This window comes from Salvelinus namaycush, chromosome 10, assembly GCF_016432855.1.
Source record: "Salvelinus namaycush isolate Seneca chromosome 10, SaNama_1.0, whole genome shotgun sequence".
NCBI classification, from domain to species: Eukaryota; Metazoa; Chordata; class Actinopteri; order Salmoniformes; family Salmonidae; genus Salvelinus; species Salvelinus namaycush.
In genome coordinates, this window is record NC_052316.1 from 20,288,706 (window position 1) to 20,310,778 (window position 22,073).

The 22,073-nt window shown below is 43.0% G+C and overlaps 1 protein-coding gene across 2 annotated transcripts in view; it reads left to right on the forward strand.

The window, feature by feature from the left end:
* The window catches only part of LOC120054830 (nuclear factor 1 C-type-like), a 109,479-nt gene extending 92,827 nt beyond the window's left edge, over positions 1-16,652 (forward strand). The window contains exons 5-11 of one of the 2 annotated variants that reach the window (XM_039002482.1): positions 148-271; positions 871-995; positions 3,663-3,773; positions 4,660-4,841; positions 6,608-6,782; positions 7,587-7,672; positions 14,412-16,652. In XM_039002482.1, the coding sequence (XP_038858410.1) occupies positions 148-271; positions 871-995; positions 3,663-3,773; positions 4,660-4,841; positions 6,608-6,782; positions 7,587-7,672; positions 14,412-14,432 (824 nt within the window). In that variant the 3' untranslated portion in view covers positions 14,433-16,652. The remainder of the gene's footprint in view (positions 1-147; positions 272-870; positions 996-3,662; positions 3,774-4,659; positions 4,842-6,607; positions 6,783-7,586; positions 7,673-14,411) is intronic. The other variant, XM_039002483.1, reaches the window with a different exon arrangement.
* The last annotated feature ends 5,421 nt before the right edge of the window (positions 16,653-22,073 follow it).

Below are 22,073 nucleotides of genomic sequence, written 5' to 3' on the forward strand. Positions count from 1 at the left end.
TGAAGCTGAGTTAGCTTGAGGATGGTGTTATGTCATTTATGTAGATATTTGAGTATTATTCCATAGATAATTGATGTCTAATTGAAAGTGTGGTACAGTGTGTGTTCCTCCCCTGACCGACCTGTCCCCCCTGTGTGTTGTGTGCAGCTCCGGTGGTGACGGGGGCAGGCCCTAACTTTTCTCTGGGAGAGCTGCAGGGGCACCTGGCCTATGACCTTAACCCCTCAGGGGTGGGCATGAGGAGAACCCTGCCCAGCACCTCCTCCAGCGGGTCAGTACCCAGCCCCGAAACACACACACACACACCTAGACTGGAAATGAATATACTGCATATAGTTCAAATAGACAAAACACTCAGTTTGTTTGTACTCTACCCTGCGAAAAAACTCACATTTAGAGGGAATGTTAGAATACATTCCATATTATTAACACGAGCCTTGCATAAGTGAATGGCTGGATGTGCAACCACTAGGCAGATGACAGGAGGACTGTATGGTTGTTTTTATTGATGCACAGAGAGCAGTATCCTGGTGTTGAAAGCACAAGACCTTCACTACAGTGACAATGGCTGTTCCTCATGAGATTTATCTGGGCGTGTGCAACACTGCCAAAACACAAGCTGTGACTTATTGTCTTATTTTTCACTGTAAACGTCAAGTAAAGCTGGGACAAACTGAAACCGTAAATAACTGGTTTACCTGAAAATCCTGGAGCTGCTCAGTTTCCTCCCGGCCATCTCCAGGTTGCCGGTGTTGACCCACTTGTGTACTGTGCGTGTGTACATACTTTATACACAGTTTTGAACTGTCAATATGTCACATTGCCTTCCCCTTATTTCCTCCTGCCTCTCTCCCTTTGTGTGACATCCAGGAGTAAGAGGCACAAGTCAGGCTCCATGGAGGATGATGTGGACACCAGTCCTGGGGGGGAGTACTACACCTCTCCCAACTCCCCGGCTAGCAGCTCCCGCACCTGGCAAGAGGATCTGGAAGGAGGTGAGCATCCCCTCTGGGCTTCCACACAAACTCTTAGCTATTATATAGTTTTGACAAGGACAGTGCTTATTGCTCATCAGTTAGTACAAACTCATGATGTCATGCTGAGGACACTGGCTCTCCTCCAACTCTTCAGTAATTACAAACGGTGACTCAGTTCTGGTGTCCCTCTTAAATGTTCTTCATTAGGGCTGTCGAGAAACATCAACTCGTACTTTTCATAATCACAGTGGGGAAACAGCTGAAATATCAGGCCGTACTTTCACTTCAATTACCTTGAAAGCCACTGACACAGTGCTAAAGAGCAAATTATAAATATATCATGTTATAAACAGAAAGTACGCAGCTTCAAATTTCCCAAATTGAGCCTGAAGTCATAATTAATGAACCAAAATTTTTTGTGAAAGTCTGCAAAAATCCAAGTGGCCCAAGGTACCTTGGAGCAGTATCCACAGATGCAATGTCGCATTAGCTACCTTCTTGCTTTCCTCTCACCTCAGGTTCACCTATCAGTTTGCTGGTATGGAATAATATTCCTAACAAAGATTTTTAGCAAACAGGAAAGCTACTATGGATCTCTCATCTAGATACAAGCAATCATTTCAAGATGATTGTATAAAGCAGTATTTTAAATATTGAAATGGCATGTGTCTTTCTCATGGTCTTGTACAGTATGACCCTCAGCACTGACCTGGTTCTGGTAAAAAAAAATAGGATGAGTAGGTTACAGCATGCACAGTGTGGTTGAGTGAGTGAGTGTGGGACAGAGTAAGTTGTCAGGTAGTGGGTGTGCTGAGTGAGTGGGGCCTGCCTAGTAAGTGCACTACACATGTGTGTACGAGCCACGAGGCAGCTCTCTAACCATGGGTTGGCAGCAGTAAGTGGGAGGAGGATCAGCATCTTTACAACAGAACTGTTACCTGAGTGTTTAACGCACTGTGTGTTGTTCTACCAGGGGGGTTCTCGGTCTCCCATATGATCTAATCCTGTTAAACTGTGGTGGACTCTTCACGCTACGCTAATAGAGTGTCCAGTGGCCTGTAAAGGGCCCTGGTGGCGTGTCTGGGGGCTTTGTGGTGCTATTAACCAGAGTGGCCCCGGCTGGGCCCCGGGCTCCAGGAGGGCCCCACGATACAGGGACCCTGATGCTGACACCAGAGCTGTGGAGGTCAATAGAGCAGAGCCGGCCCCTCTCCCCCCCAGCCTCGACCCCGTCAGAGACCCTGCAGGAGTCTGGCCCAGCCCTCCTCGTGTCGTGCTCACGCTCTTCCTGTCTAGACAGCTCTAACGAGCTCCTCTTTAACGACCCCTTCGGATGATTGCTCTGAGATGGTGGGGGGGTTACAGGCTGTGTGAGAGGAGGATGTTTGTGCACCTTCCCCAGGTAGAGGTGGTCTGGGGAAGCTTGCCTCTATACTAGGGAAGCTTGCGCCAGTCTGCAGCCGGGCGAATGGATTGGAAAGGGTAATGCCTGGCCTCCTGTAGAGCTGTGGTTTGACCCCTGGCTCAGGTCACCAGCACTACCAACTCTGTTAAGGAGGTTACGGTTTAAGCCGCACTTAACCATCGATTAGATTACATCTCATACTCTGTAGACTTTGTTCAAAAGATATATTCTCAAGATATTGCAATGTAAATATTAATATAATGTGTCACTACAGTAGGTAGATGTGTGGGTTGGCCTAGACCCTTGAAGACTGAGCGGAGTGGTCAGTCAGATTAGTGTGATCAGGTAATTAGCGTCAGTGCTGTAATGGCTGCCCTTGCCTAGCCCCCAGCACTAAGCCGGACGTGCATGTTTATCCTATGAGCAAGTCTCCCGTTGAACCTCAGCTTGCCCTCTGACATTCCTGAAAAGCCCTGGTTTACTCACTCCACTCTGAGACAGAGGGCTGGTGTAGAGCAGGGGAAGAGGAAGCTGTCAAATAAGGCTTTCCCCCTCTCTCTCTGTCTTCCTCCCTCTCTCTCAATCTCTTTCTCAGAAAACAATTAGAGTGAGGGGTATAAACGTATAATGTGTGAGAGAGAAACCTCCGTCACTCCATGACTGACTCCCTCTGTACAGTATCACAGTAATAACTTGTGTACTGTGTGCTCCACCACTCCTAAGAAGGAAACAAAGAGCTGTGCAATGTTAATACCCTAATGTATAACAGGCCCTAGCTGGGTGGAGAAAGGGTTCCTTACGCACATTCTGTGTGCGATAGCAAACTAAACACGGAGGAGGAGGAGGAGGGTTCCACCCTGCCAGTAATACCACTGCAACAAAGATGCATTTGTTTTAGCACATCTAAGCAACTCTGGTATCAGGCACTGCAGGCCTCTTGGGAATGTGAGTGATCTACCTAGACTAACCGGATTTGGGGTAGACCTGACCAAAACATAACATTGATTCTGATCCTGTTGTTTCCTCTCAATGAGGAAGTTAGTTGGGAGCCCATGTGCTCACTGCAATGTGCTGCAGCACTGAGGACTTACTGGGTCGCGTCAATGCACCCTGCCACCCTGTGGTGAGTTACTGTAATTACAAAAGCCATGTAGTAGCAGATTCAATTGGGCAATTAAATGTAGGGTCTTTTCAATAGTCTTCTCCAGACAGGCATTTTTATTATGGGAGTCCTAGTGGCATCAGTAACACCCTCTGTGTATCTCTGTCTCTGTGTCCAGGCATGTCCCCTGGAGTAAAGAAGACAGAGATGGACAGCCCGTCTCCTCAGGAGAGCTCCCCACGTCTCGGCTTCACACAGCACCACCGGCCCGTCATCGCAGTGCACAGTGGTCAGTACACACACTCTTATGCAAATCACATTCACAGGAGACGTCTTGTCACTGTTGCCACAATCCATCACCCTCACACATGCACGTCTCCAAAGGATGAGAATCGTTTATAAAAAAAAAAATAGCAAAAAAGTCTGAACTGTCAATAAAAAAGAGATGACGTGTCATACTTCTCCACAGCTGAGATTCCTTATGTAGTGTCTCGTGCTGTAGGGAGGTTCAACAGCAACACTATCTACATAGTTCCACATTTCTAATGCCTGTATCTGTTGAGTTAAGCCTGATGTAGGCACTGACTGCAGGCATTATGCTTTCAACAAGACCAGCTTCCTGTCAGGCAATGCATTATTTGAGGTTTTAATTGAACATCCCGTGAACACTTTCTGACAGATAATTTGTTGTGGAGTCAATGAAGACTAATCGATGAGCAGGTAGTGTTCCCCAGCCAAACGTTTGCTGGATGATGCATGAACAATTAAAGCCGCGAATAAAATGAATTGGTCGTGCATCTTCATATGTCAGCTAAATTAGCGCGTGGTGCTGATAGAGTTGCTGTACTAAATGTGAAACACAAACCCTTGCAATAGGTACTGTACCAAAGGAGAGGCGCAAAGACTGAGTCATTTCATTACATGTATATATCATTTTTTCCCATGAAGAGTGGTTGTATTAAAGTCACTGAGTGTAGAGAATTGAACTCACACGGAATTGTAATTTTGTTTTGCAGAACCACACATCTTTCAATGTCACTTTTATTATCTCAAGCATACCATCATTTTGGAGCATGAACAAGTACACTTATTCAAATATTTTCTCTCTTTGTCTCCATCTCTCTCTTTCTTCCTCTCCCTCCCTCTCTTTTCTCCCTTTGTCTCTCTCTGTGCAGGGATTTCTCGGAGTCCGCACCCCTCCTCGTCTTTGCACTTCCCCACCACCTCCATCCTGCCCCAGTCCACCTCCTACTTCCCCCACACCGCCATCCGCTACCCGCCACACCTCAGCTCCCAAGACCCGCTGAAGGACCTGGTCTCCCTGGCCTGTGACCCGTCCAACCAGCAGCCCAGCCCAGTGAGTCCAGCCCATCTAACAACTCTAACTAAGGCCCAGAGTTTGTCCTGGTCAGGTTATGTGGTCAGTAAAACTCCTGACCCTACTCATTACTCACTGTCATTCTAGATAGGAGTAGAACCCAGCAGCGCCAGGTTACAACTGAGCCAGCCACCAATGCTGTCACTCATTGATGTGCAGAGAGAGGTGGCTTTCAGTTCACCATGTTTAATGTGTTCATCTAGTAGAACCTGTAGTAATGTGACATCATGTCGGGCTGTGAGGTCATGGCCATCTCTTTAGTTTGAGGTCATGTTAAGGGAAGTTCACTCACTCGGGTATATTTCCCAGAGGGAATGTATTATACGTTTGAATGGTTTATTCAGAGAATTGTGTTATTTCCATTTGTCATTTAGATTCACCTATTCGTTTGTTTGCTATTTAATTCCTTCATGCTTCATGTTTCCTATATTGTCACCCTGTCTCAGATGGCCTGGTCCCCTGTGAACAGTATGATATGCCATTTCTTTCCCATATTCTCCCCCACTGTGGTCTTTACTGGCCAGGGGATACTCTACTGTAGGGGGTGTAACCTGAGAGAGAAGCAGCCCGCAGCCATGTAGGAACATAGTAAACAGCTAGAGTCAGGTTTTCCTCACGTAGCTGCTACTCCTCCCCTCTGCTCCAGACTGCAGACTCTCCGTGACTCTCAGAACAATTAACACTCACCATACTGTATCTTTAAACATGACAAAGGAGAAAGGGGCAACAATTCGATAGATCTGAAGCCATAAAATCATTGTAATCACTTTAGCCAACTTCTTAGATTATAGTTGTTCAATGTATTGGCTGGCTGGTAGTACAGCAGTTGTGAATCCCCTGTCACAGAGAGGAAAATAAGCCCTGAGACTTCCTGCTCTGTTTAGACTCAGCCTGCTGGCCCTGGGACCAGCCCAGATCCTCAGACATGGTTATACTCATTATCCATATATGACACACAGCTGAGAGGACCTGCCACTGCACCACATGCAAATGACCCCCCTCCCTGCTTCAATAATGCCGGCATTACAAGCCAGGTTGCTCAATGAAGCTGCTGTACTGTTTCTGTTTTCACTTGGAAAGGAGTGGAGGGAGAAGGAGATCCCTGTACGTCTCTAGCGGTGATGCTGAGGTTGGCAGAGTGCACGGCTCTGGCGCAGGCAGGCAGCTCACAGAGGAAAGAGGAGAGACATTTATCAGGAGTGCCCCCCAGCAGCAACCACGCTGGGCTCTGCTCAGCCCAAACTGCAGAGTCATTGAAATTCCCCCTGCTGCAGTGCGACTGCAGCCAGGCAGTCACAAAGGACGAGCGCATGGGACCATAATGAAGCTGACTCATTTGCTCATCCATTGTTGTGGAGGACAGTGAGTGTGCACTGCAGTCCTTTCCATCTGGGGAGGAGAGAGTCTATGAAAGCCATGCCAGCCAGTAGAAGAGCAGCCATGGATGGATGACTGGCTGAGCAGTGCAGGCCCCTGGACATCACTCATTCCCTCTCCCCTCTCTCTCTGACTCCCTTACACACACACACACACACACACACACACACACACACACACACACACACACACACACACACACGCTGATGGAGAGGGAAGGTGTGTGTTTGAGAGACCGGGACAGTGCAGTGACATCAACAGTATTATATCATCTGTGCTGCCGCAGTGAAGCCTCCTCCTCCTTTCCCCCTCCTTCTTACCATCCCCCACTGTACAGCTGACATGTGCCCCCCTCTCTCCCTTCCCAGCTGAACGGCAGTGGTCAAGTGAAGGTGCCCAGTCACTACATCTCCTCCCAGATGCTGGCGCCTCCTCCGCCCCCTGGAATGCCTCGACTGACGCTGCCCTCCGACTCCAAGTCCAGCACCACCACCTCGGACGGGGGAGCCAACTCCCCCACGTCACCCAGTAAGTGGGCCGCTGGTGAGCCTGCTACTCCCAGCCCCTAGGTCTTCAGTGACAATAGTTTCTAAGTGCATAGGGTTGTCATACAGACCCATCGTACTTATTACTGATTCATTACCTGAAGGACGAGGCTATTGTCTCTCAGTCCTTTATAAGAGAGGGGGGAGAGAGGAAACGTTCAGGCATTGCAGTGCAACTCCTACTCCCATCATCATTAATCATGATTATTTCATTCAGAGAGGACAGCTCTATATGCTTTACTGACGACGCTTTAATAATACCAATAAATCCTCATGTGACTTTGATTGAAATCTCTGCTAAGGTCCTTCACCACGCCAGCTTCCATTAGCGATACATTTTCTTAATCAGTATTGGAAAGTTACAGTACAAAGTTTGTTGGATGCTGACAAGAGTCCACTGTTTCAGTGAAATGCGAAGGGCCTACGTGTCAACAGATCAATTTGTCAATCCACAGATCACTGTCTAATTGATAGGATACTAAGTTCCATTACATTGTACTGGATGATCAAGATAAATTATGACCAACAATGGTTCTGATGAAGGGTCTGAGGTCTTGTATTGCTGCACAGTATTTCAAAATGATGCATATACCAGAATATGATGTCAATTTCAGTTAGTGTCTGAGGCAGGGGAATTCCCTTGAAATAACTGTGTGCACGACACATCTGCCAGTCTTAATGATCTGGCACAGGCGGCTAATTCAGTTAACAAGAGATTAAACACACATATTCATTACTGCCCAATCTGATTGATATAACAAGCCTTTATGTTATAAGAGTGTCCTCTCTCGCTCTCTCTCAGCATACTCAGCTCCTGGGACGCCCCCTGCCAACCGCTCCTTTGTAGGGATCGGACCTCGAGACCCTGGCGCACTCTACCAGGCACAGGTACACAGCACCGTTAACTTTACGGGAGAAAAGACATTGATTTCTATGTTTGTTACACACTATTTCACTGATGTCCGTAACTGTACATAACTCACGCTTATGTTCACATAGCCACCACAGGGAATGCTACTGAATTAGTAACAGTTGATGAAAGGAATATCTATACACTGTATTACGGTATATTATGTAAATCACTTAAATAATCCTAATCACTATGATACAAGAATTTTGCTGATGTCAGACATACTGTATATAGGCCTCAAAGCAGCTTAGAGCTGTAAACTCTCTCACCCCCTGGCTCTGTTCCTCTCTCTGATATCAAAGCCATACATCTATGTTCAATTATATATCTGAGGGCATTAGCTAGGATTTGCCTCAGGGTCCGAATGTTTACAGCCAGCCCAGGACCCTTTTGATATAACAGGGCTTTTGGCTGTGTGTGAGAGATTAACACGGCCTAAGAAATGTCTCTCGTTCAAGCTTACATTTACCTCAGTGTGATCGTAGATATTCAGTGTTAACACTCATGGATTTCTCTTCCATTTAGGGAAAGTTGAGGCTTGAATTTTGTCAACTTTGAAATATGAAGTTGATCTCACTAATATACCAACGAAACCAACACATTACCTCTATATGTCCCAATGTGGCTACAGAGCTGAGGCATTTTGGGGCTTGCTGCTGCATTGCAGTGCTTCCTGCTCCATAAAAAGTGCAAGTGTACCTCGGTGAGGGTTGTGATGATGTAGAGGAAGAGAATGAGAGAGACTGCTGAGCTAGGAGAGGTGTGTGTGTGTGTGTGTGTGCGCGCTTTAAAAAAAATTTAACTTGAGAGGTGAATTAGATGTGAAGTAAAATGGCAGAGTCATCTCATCTGGCCAGTAGAAATATGAAAGAACGCAGGGATCATGCACATGCAATAATAACAAACACATTGGAATGTAGTAACACAGGGACAATGCTACACCCCAGATTACCTTTTCTTTTGTTGTAACCCAACTCAAAAGTATAGAGAGAAACGACTTTGTAGTGTTAATTCTGCCAATTGTCACGGGATATCTAGTCTCTGTTGCATAGTCCTGCTGCACTCATAGGGGAAGTATTTCTTTGTCAGAGGAAGTCCTTTTTCCTTTGCTCTGTGTCGTCTAGCCTCTTGTGGGCCTCTGCTCCTTCAGCCCTGCTCAGAGAGAGGAACATAAGGGAACCGAAGGGGGATGGAGGGGGCCTTATGAGCCTGCTCCGGGGATGGTCACGTCCAGGGCTGTCTGGTTGCTAAGGGAAACCAGACATGGTGTAATTGCAGGATGAACTTGAACTTCAGGGAGTGTAGAATAAAAAGTAACAGCAGACCAAACTAATGCAAGCCCTGTCCAGCGCCAGTCATTCATCAGCTAGCGCCCCGTCCACTACGCAAAAAAAGTTGGGATTGATTGCGCAGGCCTCGATTGAAAACCTGCTCCAGCGCATGCAGTGTCTACTGTCTGTGTCACTATTGTTTACATTTGAATTATCTTATCATTTTCTTTTGGATAGTTGTACAGTTTCTTTTTGTTTTCAGAAACATACGACCTCCTAACTCAAGGCAGCAGTGTAATAGAGTAATGTCATGTCAGTGAGTATTCAGTACAATAGTGTGCTGCGTTGAGGAGACATCTGGGTAGCTGTTTTGCTTCCCTCAGACTGTGCAGCTCTGTCCCAGACTCCCAGCTTTGTATTTTCAGAATTATACTTTCCCCTCCTGGCGAAACGTTTGCAAGAAACAAAATATTTTTGGGGGAGTGAGACACTCACCACGGTTAACCTTGATTGGCTGTGATTGGTTGTCTTTACCGTCACTAAAATGTGCTTTTGGTTTTGTGTATAATATTCAAATAATGAAGTCAGTTACATAAGTTGGCATGCAACGAGTACTGAAAGAAAAGTTGAACGCCTTTCCAAAACAACAGAGAGAAATGGTAAGACTATCTTTTTTTATTTCCAGCATTTTTTACCTGCTCCTTTCTCTAAACCTAATTCTTATTTACGCGTAATTCACCATCAAATCATAACATTTTAAGGGACTTAAAGGACTTAACTTTAAGATGCGATCAACTTTTTGTATTCATTTATTTTTACGTTAGTAGGCATACTCATTACCATGTTACACTGTTGAGATTCATCATTCATATGGATGAATGTATTTTCCAGTTGTATCGGTAGTAAAGAAAGGAGTAGTGGGGGAGGGAGGCATCCCCCAAGAGGACAGAGTGAACTACTGCTTGACTGGTGGCTCAGTGTTCCCTCCCTTCATTGTTGTTCAAAGTTCATTCATAATCATCACATGAATTGTTACAACAGTTGTCCTTGAATAATTGAGGGATTTATTTTGTTTATGTACTGTAGCCTCACACTTTAATTTAGCCGTGAGTGTGTTGTGTTTTGGTTTGGCCTGTATGTTACTTAGTTGGATTGTAGGTCCAGTACTACTGCATATTGAAACAGTTTCCATTCTCACTGCTCCAAGTCCACATCGCTCCCATTGCAGATGTGTCTTTCCTTCTAAGTGTGCAGAGGAGTTGGACACAGCTGGATGTTTTCTCCAGCTCCCCTGACGGTAACGTGGGCTCTCTGTGACTCCAGGCTAGGGCTGCTGCTATTGACCAACTCACATGAAGGTTTCACCTAAAGCTGGGCCTTTAGAAAGCACATTCATCAGTTACATTGTATTGCTCAACATGTAAAGAGAGAGATGTTCTGTTTTAAGGAAGGAGTCAGAGTCCAATGCAGAGGGGTCTGGTAAAGCTTATGCTCATTTGTAAAGAGAGAGACCCAGGAGGTTGCCACATAAATGCCCAAATGAGAGGGGGAAACTCAGAATGTAAATTACGAGCCTCCACTGAGGCAAGTATTGTGTTTCTATAACATAAACTCAAAATGTATTGAATCATGACTGGCTTCTTGAGAGTGGGTGTAGATTGTATATTTATCCCAACAACAAAAAAGCGTTTCCAAAATACTGGATTGGCATGCGGTCATTTTAATCTATTGCATAGATGAGATCCAGAACTCAAGAAACACATGTATTTGTTGATTCAATTATGCCAGTAGTAGAAGACTCAGGGGACTGTGTTGAATGTTATGAATTTGACGAGGGGCTGCAGTAAATTTTCTTTCAATGGCCAAGGTATGGCGCCTGTAGCCTACAGTATGTGCATTTAGCCTTTGCACACGGTGAAGACACCAGCTCCAGTCATTACAGTAGGCTCTATCCCCATAGACTCAACAAGCAAGGGGCCCTCCTGAGTTCACCCCTGGCACAGACCCTCATCGCCCCCTGCTTTGACTGGCAACCTCCATTGTGGTCTTTCCAATGAGCCAGGCAACCCCTCTGAATTACAATACTGCCTCTTTAATGTGGCTTTGGCTTGGTTTCTCCCGACCCTGCTCAGCAGTTTGTTTCCAAACCCCATTTCAACGTTTTTCCAAGAGTCTGTCCATAGCTCACTCCCCATTCCCACAGCATACAGTGCTAAGTAAGTACAAATTTGTGCATCTGTGAATGATGAAGCGCCACTACATTGATGGTATAAGCATACTAGCAGGGTGTGTTTGTGCGTGTGCGTGTGTGTGTGTGTGCGTGTGTGTGTGCGTGCGCCTGGTGGGCAGGCAGGAGTTAGAGGCTGGGGCCATGGACCACATGGTATTTTACTCTGAGCAGTAACAAGGAATAGGCTAGATGTTTCCTTTTTTAACTTTATTAAATCAATACAATTGGGTGTAGTTAAAGACGTCTGTTTAAGGGCTGTTAAAATGACATAAACCTCGTGGAAAATGTTGAGGTGGGGGCTGAGTTCTCTGTGATTTCTTTATTCAGCCCTGTCAAGTTTTAAAAAGACTTCAGTGGTCTGCAGGAGAAAGCCAACGTCTCATTATGTTTTTTAAAAGGTTTGGGTGGAATCCTGCTGAGATCTCTCGCCGTAGCTGCTCTTTTACTCCATATTATTTTGAATTGCTCTATTTGGTTGGTCGTCCTGACCAGAGTTAAGTGTTTGGGGCCCATTAGTGGAGAAGACACTGATTGTAGAACACTGTGAAAGTAAAGCACTGTGTCTGGAGTTGGCCACAGTGCTACCCCTGGTCATGCATTATCCCCAATCACTGCTCTTCACATCTCATACTGTACTGTAGGCCCAGAACAACACTGACATGCGGGCACCCACTTACTTTCACACACAGCTGTGCAATTATACAAGTCATATGCAACACACGGACATGTACTACGAAACCTCTTAATGGCAATTGTTAAAGCAAAACATACTTTTATTGTATTTATGCACTTCAAGTTTTATTTGTCGCATACACAAGTACAGTGAATTACTTGCACGCCCTACCCAACAGTACAGTATTCATTATCGAAATACTATAACTAATAATAATATATATATATATGAACACGAGAAATAAGAAATAAAGGAGCTACAGTGGGGCAAAAAAGTATTTAGTCAGCCACCAATTGTGCAAGTTCTCCCACTTAAAAAGATGAGAGAGGCCTGTAATTTTCATCATAGGTACACTTCAACTATGACAGACAAAACGAGAGAAAAAAAATCCAGAAAATCACATTGTAGGATTTTTTTATGAATTTATTTGCAAATTATGGTGGAAAATAAGTATTTGGTCAATAACAAAAGTTTATCTCAATACTTTGTTATATACGCCTTTGTTGGCAATGACAGAGGTCAAACGTTTTCTGTAAGTCTTCACAAGGTTTTCACACACTGTTGCTGGTATTTTGGCCCATTCCTCCATGCAGATCTCCTCTAGAGCAGTGATGTTTTGGGGCTGTTGCTGGGCAACACGGACTTTCAACTCCCTCCAAAGATTTTCTATGGGGTTGAGATCTGGAGACTGGCTAGGCCACTCCAGGACCTTGAAATGCTTCTTACGAAGCCACTCCTTCGTTGCCCGGGCGGTGTGTTTGGGATCATTGTCATGCTTAAAGACCCAGCCACGTTTCATCTTCAATGCCCTTGCTGATGGAAGGAGGTTTTCACTCAAAAGCTCACGATACATGGCCCCATTCATTCTTTCCTTTACACGGATCAGTCGTCCTGGTCCCTTTGCAGAAAAACAGCCCCAAAGCATGATGTTTCCACCCCCATGCTTCACAGTAGGTATGGTGTTCTTTGGATGCAACTCAGCATTCTTTGTCCTCCAAACACGACGAGTTGAGTTTTTACCAAAAAGTTATATTTTGGTTTCATCTGACCATATGACATTCTCCCAATCTTCTTCTGGATCATCCAAATGCTCTCTAGCAAACTTCAGACGGGCCTGGACATGTACTGGCTTAAGCAGGGGGACACGTCTGGCACTGCAGGATTTGAGTCCCTGGCGGCGTAGTGTGTTACTGATGGTAGGCTTTGTTACTTTGGTCCTAGCTCTCTGCAGGTCATTCACTAGGTCCCCCCGTGTGGTTCTGGGATTTTTGCTCACCGTTCTTGTGATCATTTTGACCCCACGGGGTGAGATCTTGCGTGGAGCCCCAGATCGAGGGAGATTATCAGTGGTCTTGTATGTCTTCCATTTCCTAATAATTGCTCCCACAGTTGATTTCTTCAAACCAAGCTGCTTACCTATTGCAGATTCAGTCTTCCCAGCCTGGTGCAGGTCTACAATTTTGTTTCTGGTGTCCTTTGACAGCTCTTTGGTCTTGGCCATAGTGGAGTTTGGAGTGTGACTGTTTGAGGTTGTGGACAGGTGTCTTTTACACTGATAACAAGTTCAAACAGGTGCCATTAATACAGGTAACGAGTGGAGGACAGAGGAGCCTCTTAAAGAAGAAGTTACAGGTCTGTGAGAGCCAGAAATCTTGCTTGTTTGTAGGTGACCAAATACTTATTTTCCACCATAATTTGCGAATAAATTGATTAAAAATCCTACAATGTGATTTTCTGGATTTTTTTTTCTCATTTTGTCTGTCATAGTTGAAGTGTACCTATGATGAAAATTACAGGCCTCTCTCATCTTTTTAAGTGGGAGAACTTGCACAATTGGTGGCTGACTAAATACTTTTTTGCCCCACTGTATATATAGGGTCAGTGCCAGTACCAAATGTATAATGTGCAGGGATACTGGAGTATTGAGCTAGATATGTACATGAAGTCAGGGATACTGTAGTATTGTGCTAGATATGTACATGTAGTCAGAGATACTGGAGTATTGTGCTAGATATGTAGTCAGGGATACTGGAGTATTGTGCTAGATATGTACATGTAGTCAGGGATACTGGAGTATTGAGCTAGATATGTACATGTAGTCAGGGATACTGGAGTATTGTGCTAGATATGTACATGTAGTCAGGGATACTGGAGTATTGAGCTAGATATGTACATGTAGTCAGGGATACTGGAGTATTGTGCTAGATATGTACATGTAGTCAGGGATATTGGAGTATTGAGCTAGAAATGTACATGTAGTCAGGGATACTGGAGTATTGAGCTAGATATGTACATGTAGTCAGGGATTAGGATAAAGTGACTGGTAGCAGGAGAGATGATAATAATATTAGTAAACGGTATGGCAGCAGCATAAGTGGTGGTTGTTGGGTGTGGTGCATGTGCACTTGATGTAGACATAAAAATCTACTGTTTATCAGCATTGTCGTCAAATATGAAAATGTAGAGAACATTCTTTTTCTTTGACTATCATATAACCATTTCTGCAATTCATGTGTAAAGTGACTTTTCTTTCTTTCTTTCAGTCCTGGTACCTGGGGAACTAAACAACACAAGGATAAGCGAAAGGGGCAGGGACACATGGATTTGTGATTCAACACTTTTTGTGGAATTTAGAAAATTGCAAATGAGATGCAAGAGGGAAAGTGTATATATATAAATATATATATGTGCATATATATTTATGTATATCAACATAAAAGATGCTTCAACACACCTTTTTGGAATGCAAGACAGAGGCCGAGAGAGCAACGCCAAGGAAAGAAAGAGAAAAAGTTTGCGCAGCCAAAATGAACGGTGGGGCAAAGACATGACCCCATGAACCTCCCCCCTGCCTCCAGGATAGTGCCCCTCCTCTTCAACACCCCTCTGCTACAGGTGCTGCTTCCTCATATATGCAAAATAAGTATCCTTTATTTTCTCAATCAACAAGAAAGAGAAGAATCCAGATCCAGTCATTATACTTTTCCACACTTCTTCGGAGACGGTAAAAAACAACTCTTTGAAAGTAGTTAGGGGAGGCTGGTCACGCATGGTCAATAACCTCCCTTTACCCACGAAAAGTCTACTTTTCATCCAGTTTTATTGACAATCCTGTATCTGTGTCAGTTACTTTGTTTAAAGAGTGGGGTATTTTTAAGATTTCATTTAACACAGCCCATTTGTCATGTTTAAAAGTGTCTTCTATGAGGCACAGTGATATGCACACACAATCAAAAGGATCAGTCTTTAGAGCAGTAGAGAGCATCGTAAAAAGACAGGTACTGTAACAGGTGTGTTAGTTTTCACAATAACTGAGACGCCCTTTTGTGCCTGTCAACTGTTGTCTGTTTGTTTAGACATTTGTTTGTGTTTGCATACGATTCAAACATAATGAAACCTCCTCTTCCTATCCTTGCCCCACTCTTTAGTTAATATTGCATAACGTTTGTATTAATGTAGATAACAGGGGTTTATTCTGCATAGTGACAAAGGGAGTACAAAAATAGTAATGTCACTATTGAGACAGTATTGGGTGTAGAGGGGAGAGTTTTTCTTTTTTGTGTATTTAGTTTAAATTGCATTGGACATTACAGGCATTGCACTACTAAAATGTAAATGTTTCCTTTTTAGCAGCTATCCCTTGGCCTAATCATATGAAATGTTGCAAGTCAGAGGTAGGTTTTAGGATTATGTTGTAGAAACTACTATGTTGTGTTGCTTTGGTAGCAGGGTACAAGAGTTATGAGTGTTGGCTTTCTTGAGCTATCGATTAGGATCAGAACAATCCAGCCCTATTGTGTTTCAGATATTCTATACTCATCTAGAGGACGTTTCCTTGTGTATGTTGAGGTACAGGGAATCCTGACAGGTTTAGGTAATCGCACCCTTTTGGATCTCTTTCTACATTCTGTGTATCTAAGTCACACTTTTATTATCTTACTCATGCTGTCTTTATATAATCGAAAACAAAAGCAATTTATGAATCTTTTTTTAAAGCAGATCACATACTTTGGATGAGTCGAGAAGAATGTGAATGATTTGATCATTAGAAGCGTGTCTGTAAAGGTAACCATTGATTGTGCCACCACCGACCCCAGACCTAATGGTTGCTAGGCCAACGGCACTGCATGTATCCATGTGTGCACATGGCATGATTCTGGCTCATTGATGACGGGCAACTGACTGACCAGCAGTGTCCATCACCAGTCTATTTGTTCAGAAAGTTCTTTACAGGATTTGTCCTTGTCTCATTTGCTAATGCAATGTTTGTGACAACAGACTTTGTTGCAGCATGTGTTGGGATGAATGCAGATACATATTTATAAATTGAAAACATCAGGGCTTAAGACTCCTCAACCAAGCCCAAACCATATATACAGCCATGAAAAGTGCCTAAGACATAGCAAGAGTTCTTTCTACATTTCTTTGTATTATTGTTTTGGTTTGTTTGAAGTACTGCAAACATTAATGAGCTCTAGACAGGCAACAGATGTGGTGGGAGAGAGAGATGTGATGCACAGAGGGGGAGAAGTTATGGAGAGCTCACAGCCCTAACCTGTCGCCAGCCAAATGCACCTTCCATGTGTTTTTCTGAGCACAGGCTTCTCATTGGTTGTCTGCTGGGGACAAGCTAAGAAAAGACACAAGTATAAAACCCTGCTATCAGCAATGACATAATTAAACCAACATATCAAAGCTATATACACACACACACACTGAACATAAATGTAAACGCAACATGTAAAGTGTTTATGAGCTGAAATAAAAGATCCCAGAAATGTACAATACGCACAAAGAGCTTATTTCTCTCAAATTTTGTGCAGAAATGTGTTTACATTCCTGTTAGTGAGCATTTCTCCTTTGCCAAGATAATCCATCCACCTGACAGGTGAGGCATATCAAGAAGCTGATTAAACAGCATCATCATTACACAGGTGCACCTTGTGCTGGGGACAATAAAAGGACACTTTAAAATGTACAGTTTTATTACACAACACAATGCCACAGATGTCTGAAGTTGAGGGAGTGTGCAATTGGCATGCTGACTGCAGGAATGTCCACCACAGCTGTTGCCAGAGAATTGAATGTTCATTTCTCTACCATAAGCTGCCTCCAACATTGTTTTAGAGAATTTGGCAGTACGTCCAACCGGCCTTGACCGCAGACCACGTTTATGGCATCATGTGGGCAAGTGGTTTGCTGATGTCAACGTTGTGAATTGAGTGCCCCATGGTGGCGGTGGGGTTATGGTATGGGCAGGCATAAGCTACGGACAACGAACACAATTGCATTTTAACTATGGCAATTTGAGTGCACAGAAATACTGTGACAAGTTTCTGAGGCCCATTTATTTTAAGGTATCTGTGAGCAACAGATGCATATCTGTATTCCTAATCATGTGAAATCCATAGATTAGGGCCTAATGAATTGATTTCAATTGACTGATTTCCTCATATGAACTGTAACTCAGTAAAATCTTTGAAATTGTTGCATGTTGCATTTATATTTTTGTTCAGTGGAGAGAGAGAACACAGATGCAGATATGGCTCATTAAGACAGATACACTTCTAGGAAATAATGTCCATACACGCTGGTTACGAAAAGCTAACCTTTAAATACGGCTTTGCAATGGAAAACATCAAATTTGCGGTGAGTGTTCCAATTCACATCTGTTATTTAAAAACAGAATACCTACAATGACTTGTTTTAAAGGTGCTCATATGAAATTATACTGATATATATTCATGCATGGTGCTTTCAAAAGAAAATAATGAGATACTAGCTCTATTGACCACCATAATGCTGACATGGGTGCATGGCAGAAACTCTTACTACCCTTCTGAAGCTGCCCCCCCTGCCCCCCATAGCTCTTCCCTCTAATCTTTGGAACAGAGAGCAAATAATACTGATGGGTTCTTACCTTTTTACCTATTTGTTTGGATTTTTATTCCCTATTGTTAACTTCTATTTTGCACGATATTTTATATAACACATTATGTGCCTTGCCTTTAGTTAAGAACAATAATACATGATACAAATTATGTAAATTAATTTATCTTTTTGGTATAACCGGTAACACTGCAAAAATGACAAAAAACATTGCTGCATGTTTGATTGCTTGTCATTATCCAGTTTAGATGAATACAGTAGTAGATTAAAGTAGTGACAGATTGCGATTATCGAGATGGGGTATTTTCACCATTTTCCCTTTCTGTGGTTATTATACAGTAGTATTTGTCGTTCCATCACATGGAAACCTTGCTACAATTGAATCTTGTTAAGTTCTTCATTTTTATTGACTCTTGTTGCTTTCCCTTTCATTATGTCTTCCAGCTTGGTGTAATATGTGAAATATGCAATTCTCGCTTCCTCTGCTCAGCGTTTGCTTAAGTTGTATTTTGCCCCCTTTTTAAAGCTCTTCTTCAATGATAAAGAATGTGCTGCAAGAATTAGAGAAAATGTCCAAGTACTCCAATTCAAGATGGAGGTCAGGGTAGAGAGCTGTGAGGGATGTGTTGTAGGTGATCAGGCTCCTAGCACGGAACAGAGCTGTAAAGCACTGAGATGGGCTCACATTTCCCCCAGCACCATGGCAACTTCTGCCCCTGCAGACAATTTTTGGCACCAAATGACCAGAACTGAATATGGGGTACATTTTGTCCCACTATTTTGTTACATTACAACCTGCGAGTCTCCTATACGCAGATAGGCAAATCCAAGCACTTTAATAGCTTTTCAAACAGGAACATCTAAAAAATTATGAATCTCTATCCATATGCTAAAACAAGGGAAATTACTCATTTGGAATTGTTTAAGGATAAAGCTGAAGCTTCCGAGACAAATTCTTTACATGGAATGCTAACTGTCTTATTATGTCGTGTCAGTGATGAGCAGGGCACAGTGCTTCACATCTTTGTTTTTGTTTGTGTGTTTCATGGGTGTATGAGAGAGAAAGGGATTGAGATCGTGTGAGTGTGTGGCTAGATAGCCTCACCTACCACAGTACTTTGCTGGTTCTCAGATTGCACATACATAAATCGGCCGATAGCAAAGAGAGAGAGTGTATTAGGTGTATTCAAAAACACTAGATGTGGATTTCACTTCAGAAGACTGATAACGAAAGAGAGAGAAAAGGATGGGGTATTTTAGCACTACTAGATGGAATTGTCGGAGGAGAGTAGAAATGTGTGACACAATAAACTAGTGCAGTGAGATGCAATAATGACATGATAAATTCCCCTCCTCAATTTTATACCTTGTGATTTAGAGTTACATTTTTGCATCGCATTTCATTTTCCATCGGGTTAAGGGGTCAAATTATTTCACTGGGAATATGCACAATACCTGGATGTTATTGAAATTAACTGATCGAAAATCTGTAAAAAAATATATAAAAAAATAAAAAAAATTGAAGGTTTCATAGCACTGGCTACAATAGAATGTTAAGCTTTATGTACCATGTGTAGATTATTATTTTCATGTTTAGTGTGTAGTTACATTTTTAGGTTCTCCACATTTAGGTCCATTGTGTGGAATCTACAAATCCACCTTGTGTTGTTTTGAATATTAGCCCTTCAGAAGTATAGACTGACCTAGTCAGAATCATGGTATAGAGAATGAAAACAACAGAAAATCTGTTAATAGCTGTTCAAATTACTGAAAGATGCCAAGACATTCGTTTTTTTATTAGAGGGTAGATTATAATTGATAATTTCTTACTGCGTAGTGTAATGGGAGTATATTGAATAAGAGAGAATATTGTGTATTTTTTTCAGCAGGGTCAGAAAAGGCCATGTGAAAGTTTGTTATGTAGTGTACAGTATTGTTTCTGCAATAGATATTGCAATGCTGGTAGCTATTGAGAATTCAAGTAAAATGGCAGAACAAGAAGTATTGTTTACATCAGTGTTTCCTAACTCCAGCAGCTCCAACAATACATATCTTTGTTGCATCCCCGGACAAGCACCCCTGATTCAACTTATCAACTAATCATCAAGCCCTCAATGAGTTGAATCAGGTTAGTCAGGGACTACAACAAAAATGTGTACTGTTGGGAGGACTGGAGTTGGGAAACACTGGTTTGCATGCCCTTCTTAAGATCTTGGCGATGACGGTTTATGTGTCCCGGTTCACAGTCCCAGGTTGAAGTGGCGTGCTGTAGCAAAGGCATTCCATCAAATCCATACGATCCTCAAGCTAAACAAAATGCTGCCGTCATTCAGCAAGCTAATTTATATTTGTTAAACAGGACATGTGGTGAGGCAAGCGTCTGCTCCTGATCAAAGAACTCCCACGGTGTGGGTTATGTCCCTGGGGTCTGTCATGTATCGAAGGAGGACAAGGCCAACTGACGCGTTAACCATACACACAGTACAGTCAGTGGACTAGTTGGAACACAAGGCCCATAATCAAGTCATCACATTCGCCTCCTAGATTTCAGCATTGAGTCCAATTACTGCTGTAGTACTGAGGGTGCCAAAGTGCTCATGTTTGGTAGCGCTGGAGAATGCTCAAGCTTACTGTATGTCGACTTATTAGGCTTTTCAAAAAACTACATTTGGATGTTTTAAACACACAATTCATGGAAATAGAGAAAGAATCCCATGTAAAGTTCCCCTCTGGTTCTAACTGTACAGTAACAGCAGACGCTGGAGTCTCATGACATGTTCTGTGAAGATTTGCACTGCTCCACACTCACCTCTCCAGTCCAGTTTACCCTCCAGCCTGGGTCTGACTGGGACACATAGGGACAGGGGTCTGACGCCACGGTAGTCTAGCCAACACAGTGGTCCTTCAGCACACCGTCTTCTTTTTTCATTCGCTTTTTGTAACTAAACTCGGCTATACATTATATTATTATGACAGCGACATAGACTTTTGTTTTCAGAGCAGGTGTTCCCCCCCCCCCACCCCCCAACACTTTTTAAAGTGGCCACAGGTGATGGTTGAACTTACTCTGAAAGACATTCATATGCATTTGATACTGATGCATGTAAAACATTATCTTATTATATTTCAAAACCCTTACTAATATTTTTGTAGTGATTATTATCATTGTGATTATTGTAGGATTGTTACATTTTGGACACATTATCCTGTGTATAAATGCTTACAGTATATCAATGAGAATGAAATAGGCAAAATGTACATACCATTTTTTTTCTTTTTTGTATAAGAAAGTACATGTTTATGTTTGTGTTTAGATTTAGTTGTTATAAGCTTGTGGCCAAGCCACAAAATATAAGAATTCCTTCTTAGGGTTCTGCTATGGTTGGTATGAGCTCACCACCAATGCTGCATGCCTTTTTAAACAAGGTACCTGTATTTGGTTTTATTAACCCTGAAACTTGGACTCCAGTAATTTCAGCATCACTTGTTGTCATTTTAAACAGAGCCAAAAGCTTCAGTAAGCCTCAAGGGGATATGCAAATTCCATTGCCATTTATTTTTCATTTTTTCCACAAGTCATCTAGCAGTTCTGCACTTCTTTTTATTTTAACTGTTGCTGTGCAAGCTTCAAGATCTCAAACACCTTCCTTCTATTTGGAAGGTTGCACTAAATAACCTGGTATTGATGTTTAAGGAAACTTCTCAATGTGTGCTTCTCTGAAAATATTTCTCAAGCTTAACCTTTGAGATGTAGGAATTGTGTGTGTAAGAGAGACAGAGCAAGATAAATTGAGAAAACAGCTGCTTGTAACAAGCTAAGAATATTATTCACTATATTTTGCCCCTTTTATTGTTTATCGTTAGAGAACTCACTGAGTACATCATTTGAACGTCCACCCGGGTGGTACATTTTTAGACATCCATTGAAGATGTTGAATTGGTTTGTGGGTTTCGGGCTTGTAAAGATATTTGAATCAGTCCTAGACAAACAACGGCAGGGCTGCCAGTCGTACTAGTTTTGCTGCAGTCCATACAAAGTGTGGTCACAGTGTGTTTGTGTGTGATTTTGTCTGAGGGTTTGGTCAGGAAAGGCATGTGTGCAGATGAAGCACATTCGTCTGGTAGTGCAGGTGTGAGGCCCCACACTGCTCCGAGTGCCTTTCTTCAGCAGCGCTGCGTTGTTGTGAATGTTACTCTAGTTTTACTCAAGGACGCACTGCTCTGCTCCACCCAGGGACTTGCTACTGATATGATGTGAGGGTGTGGAAGGTGTGTGTGGTAGCTCATGCTGCAGCCGCACTGCAACGGGTATTGAT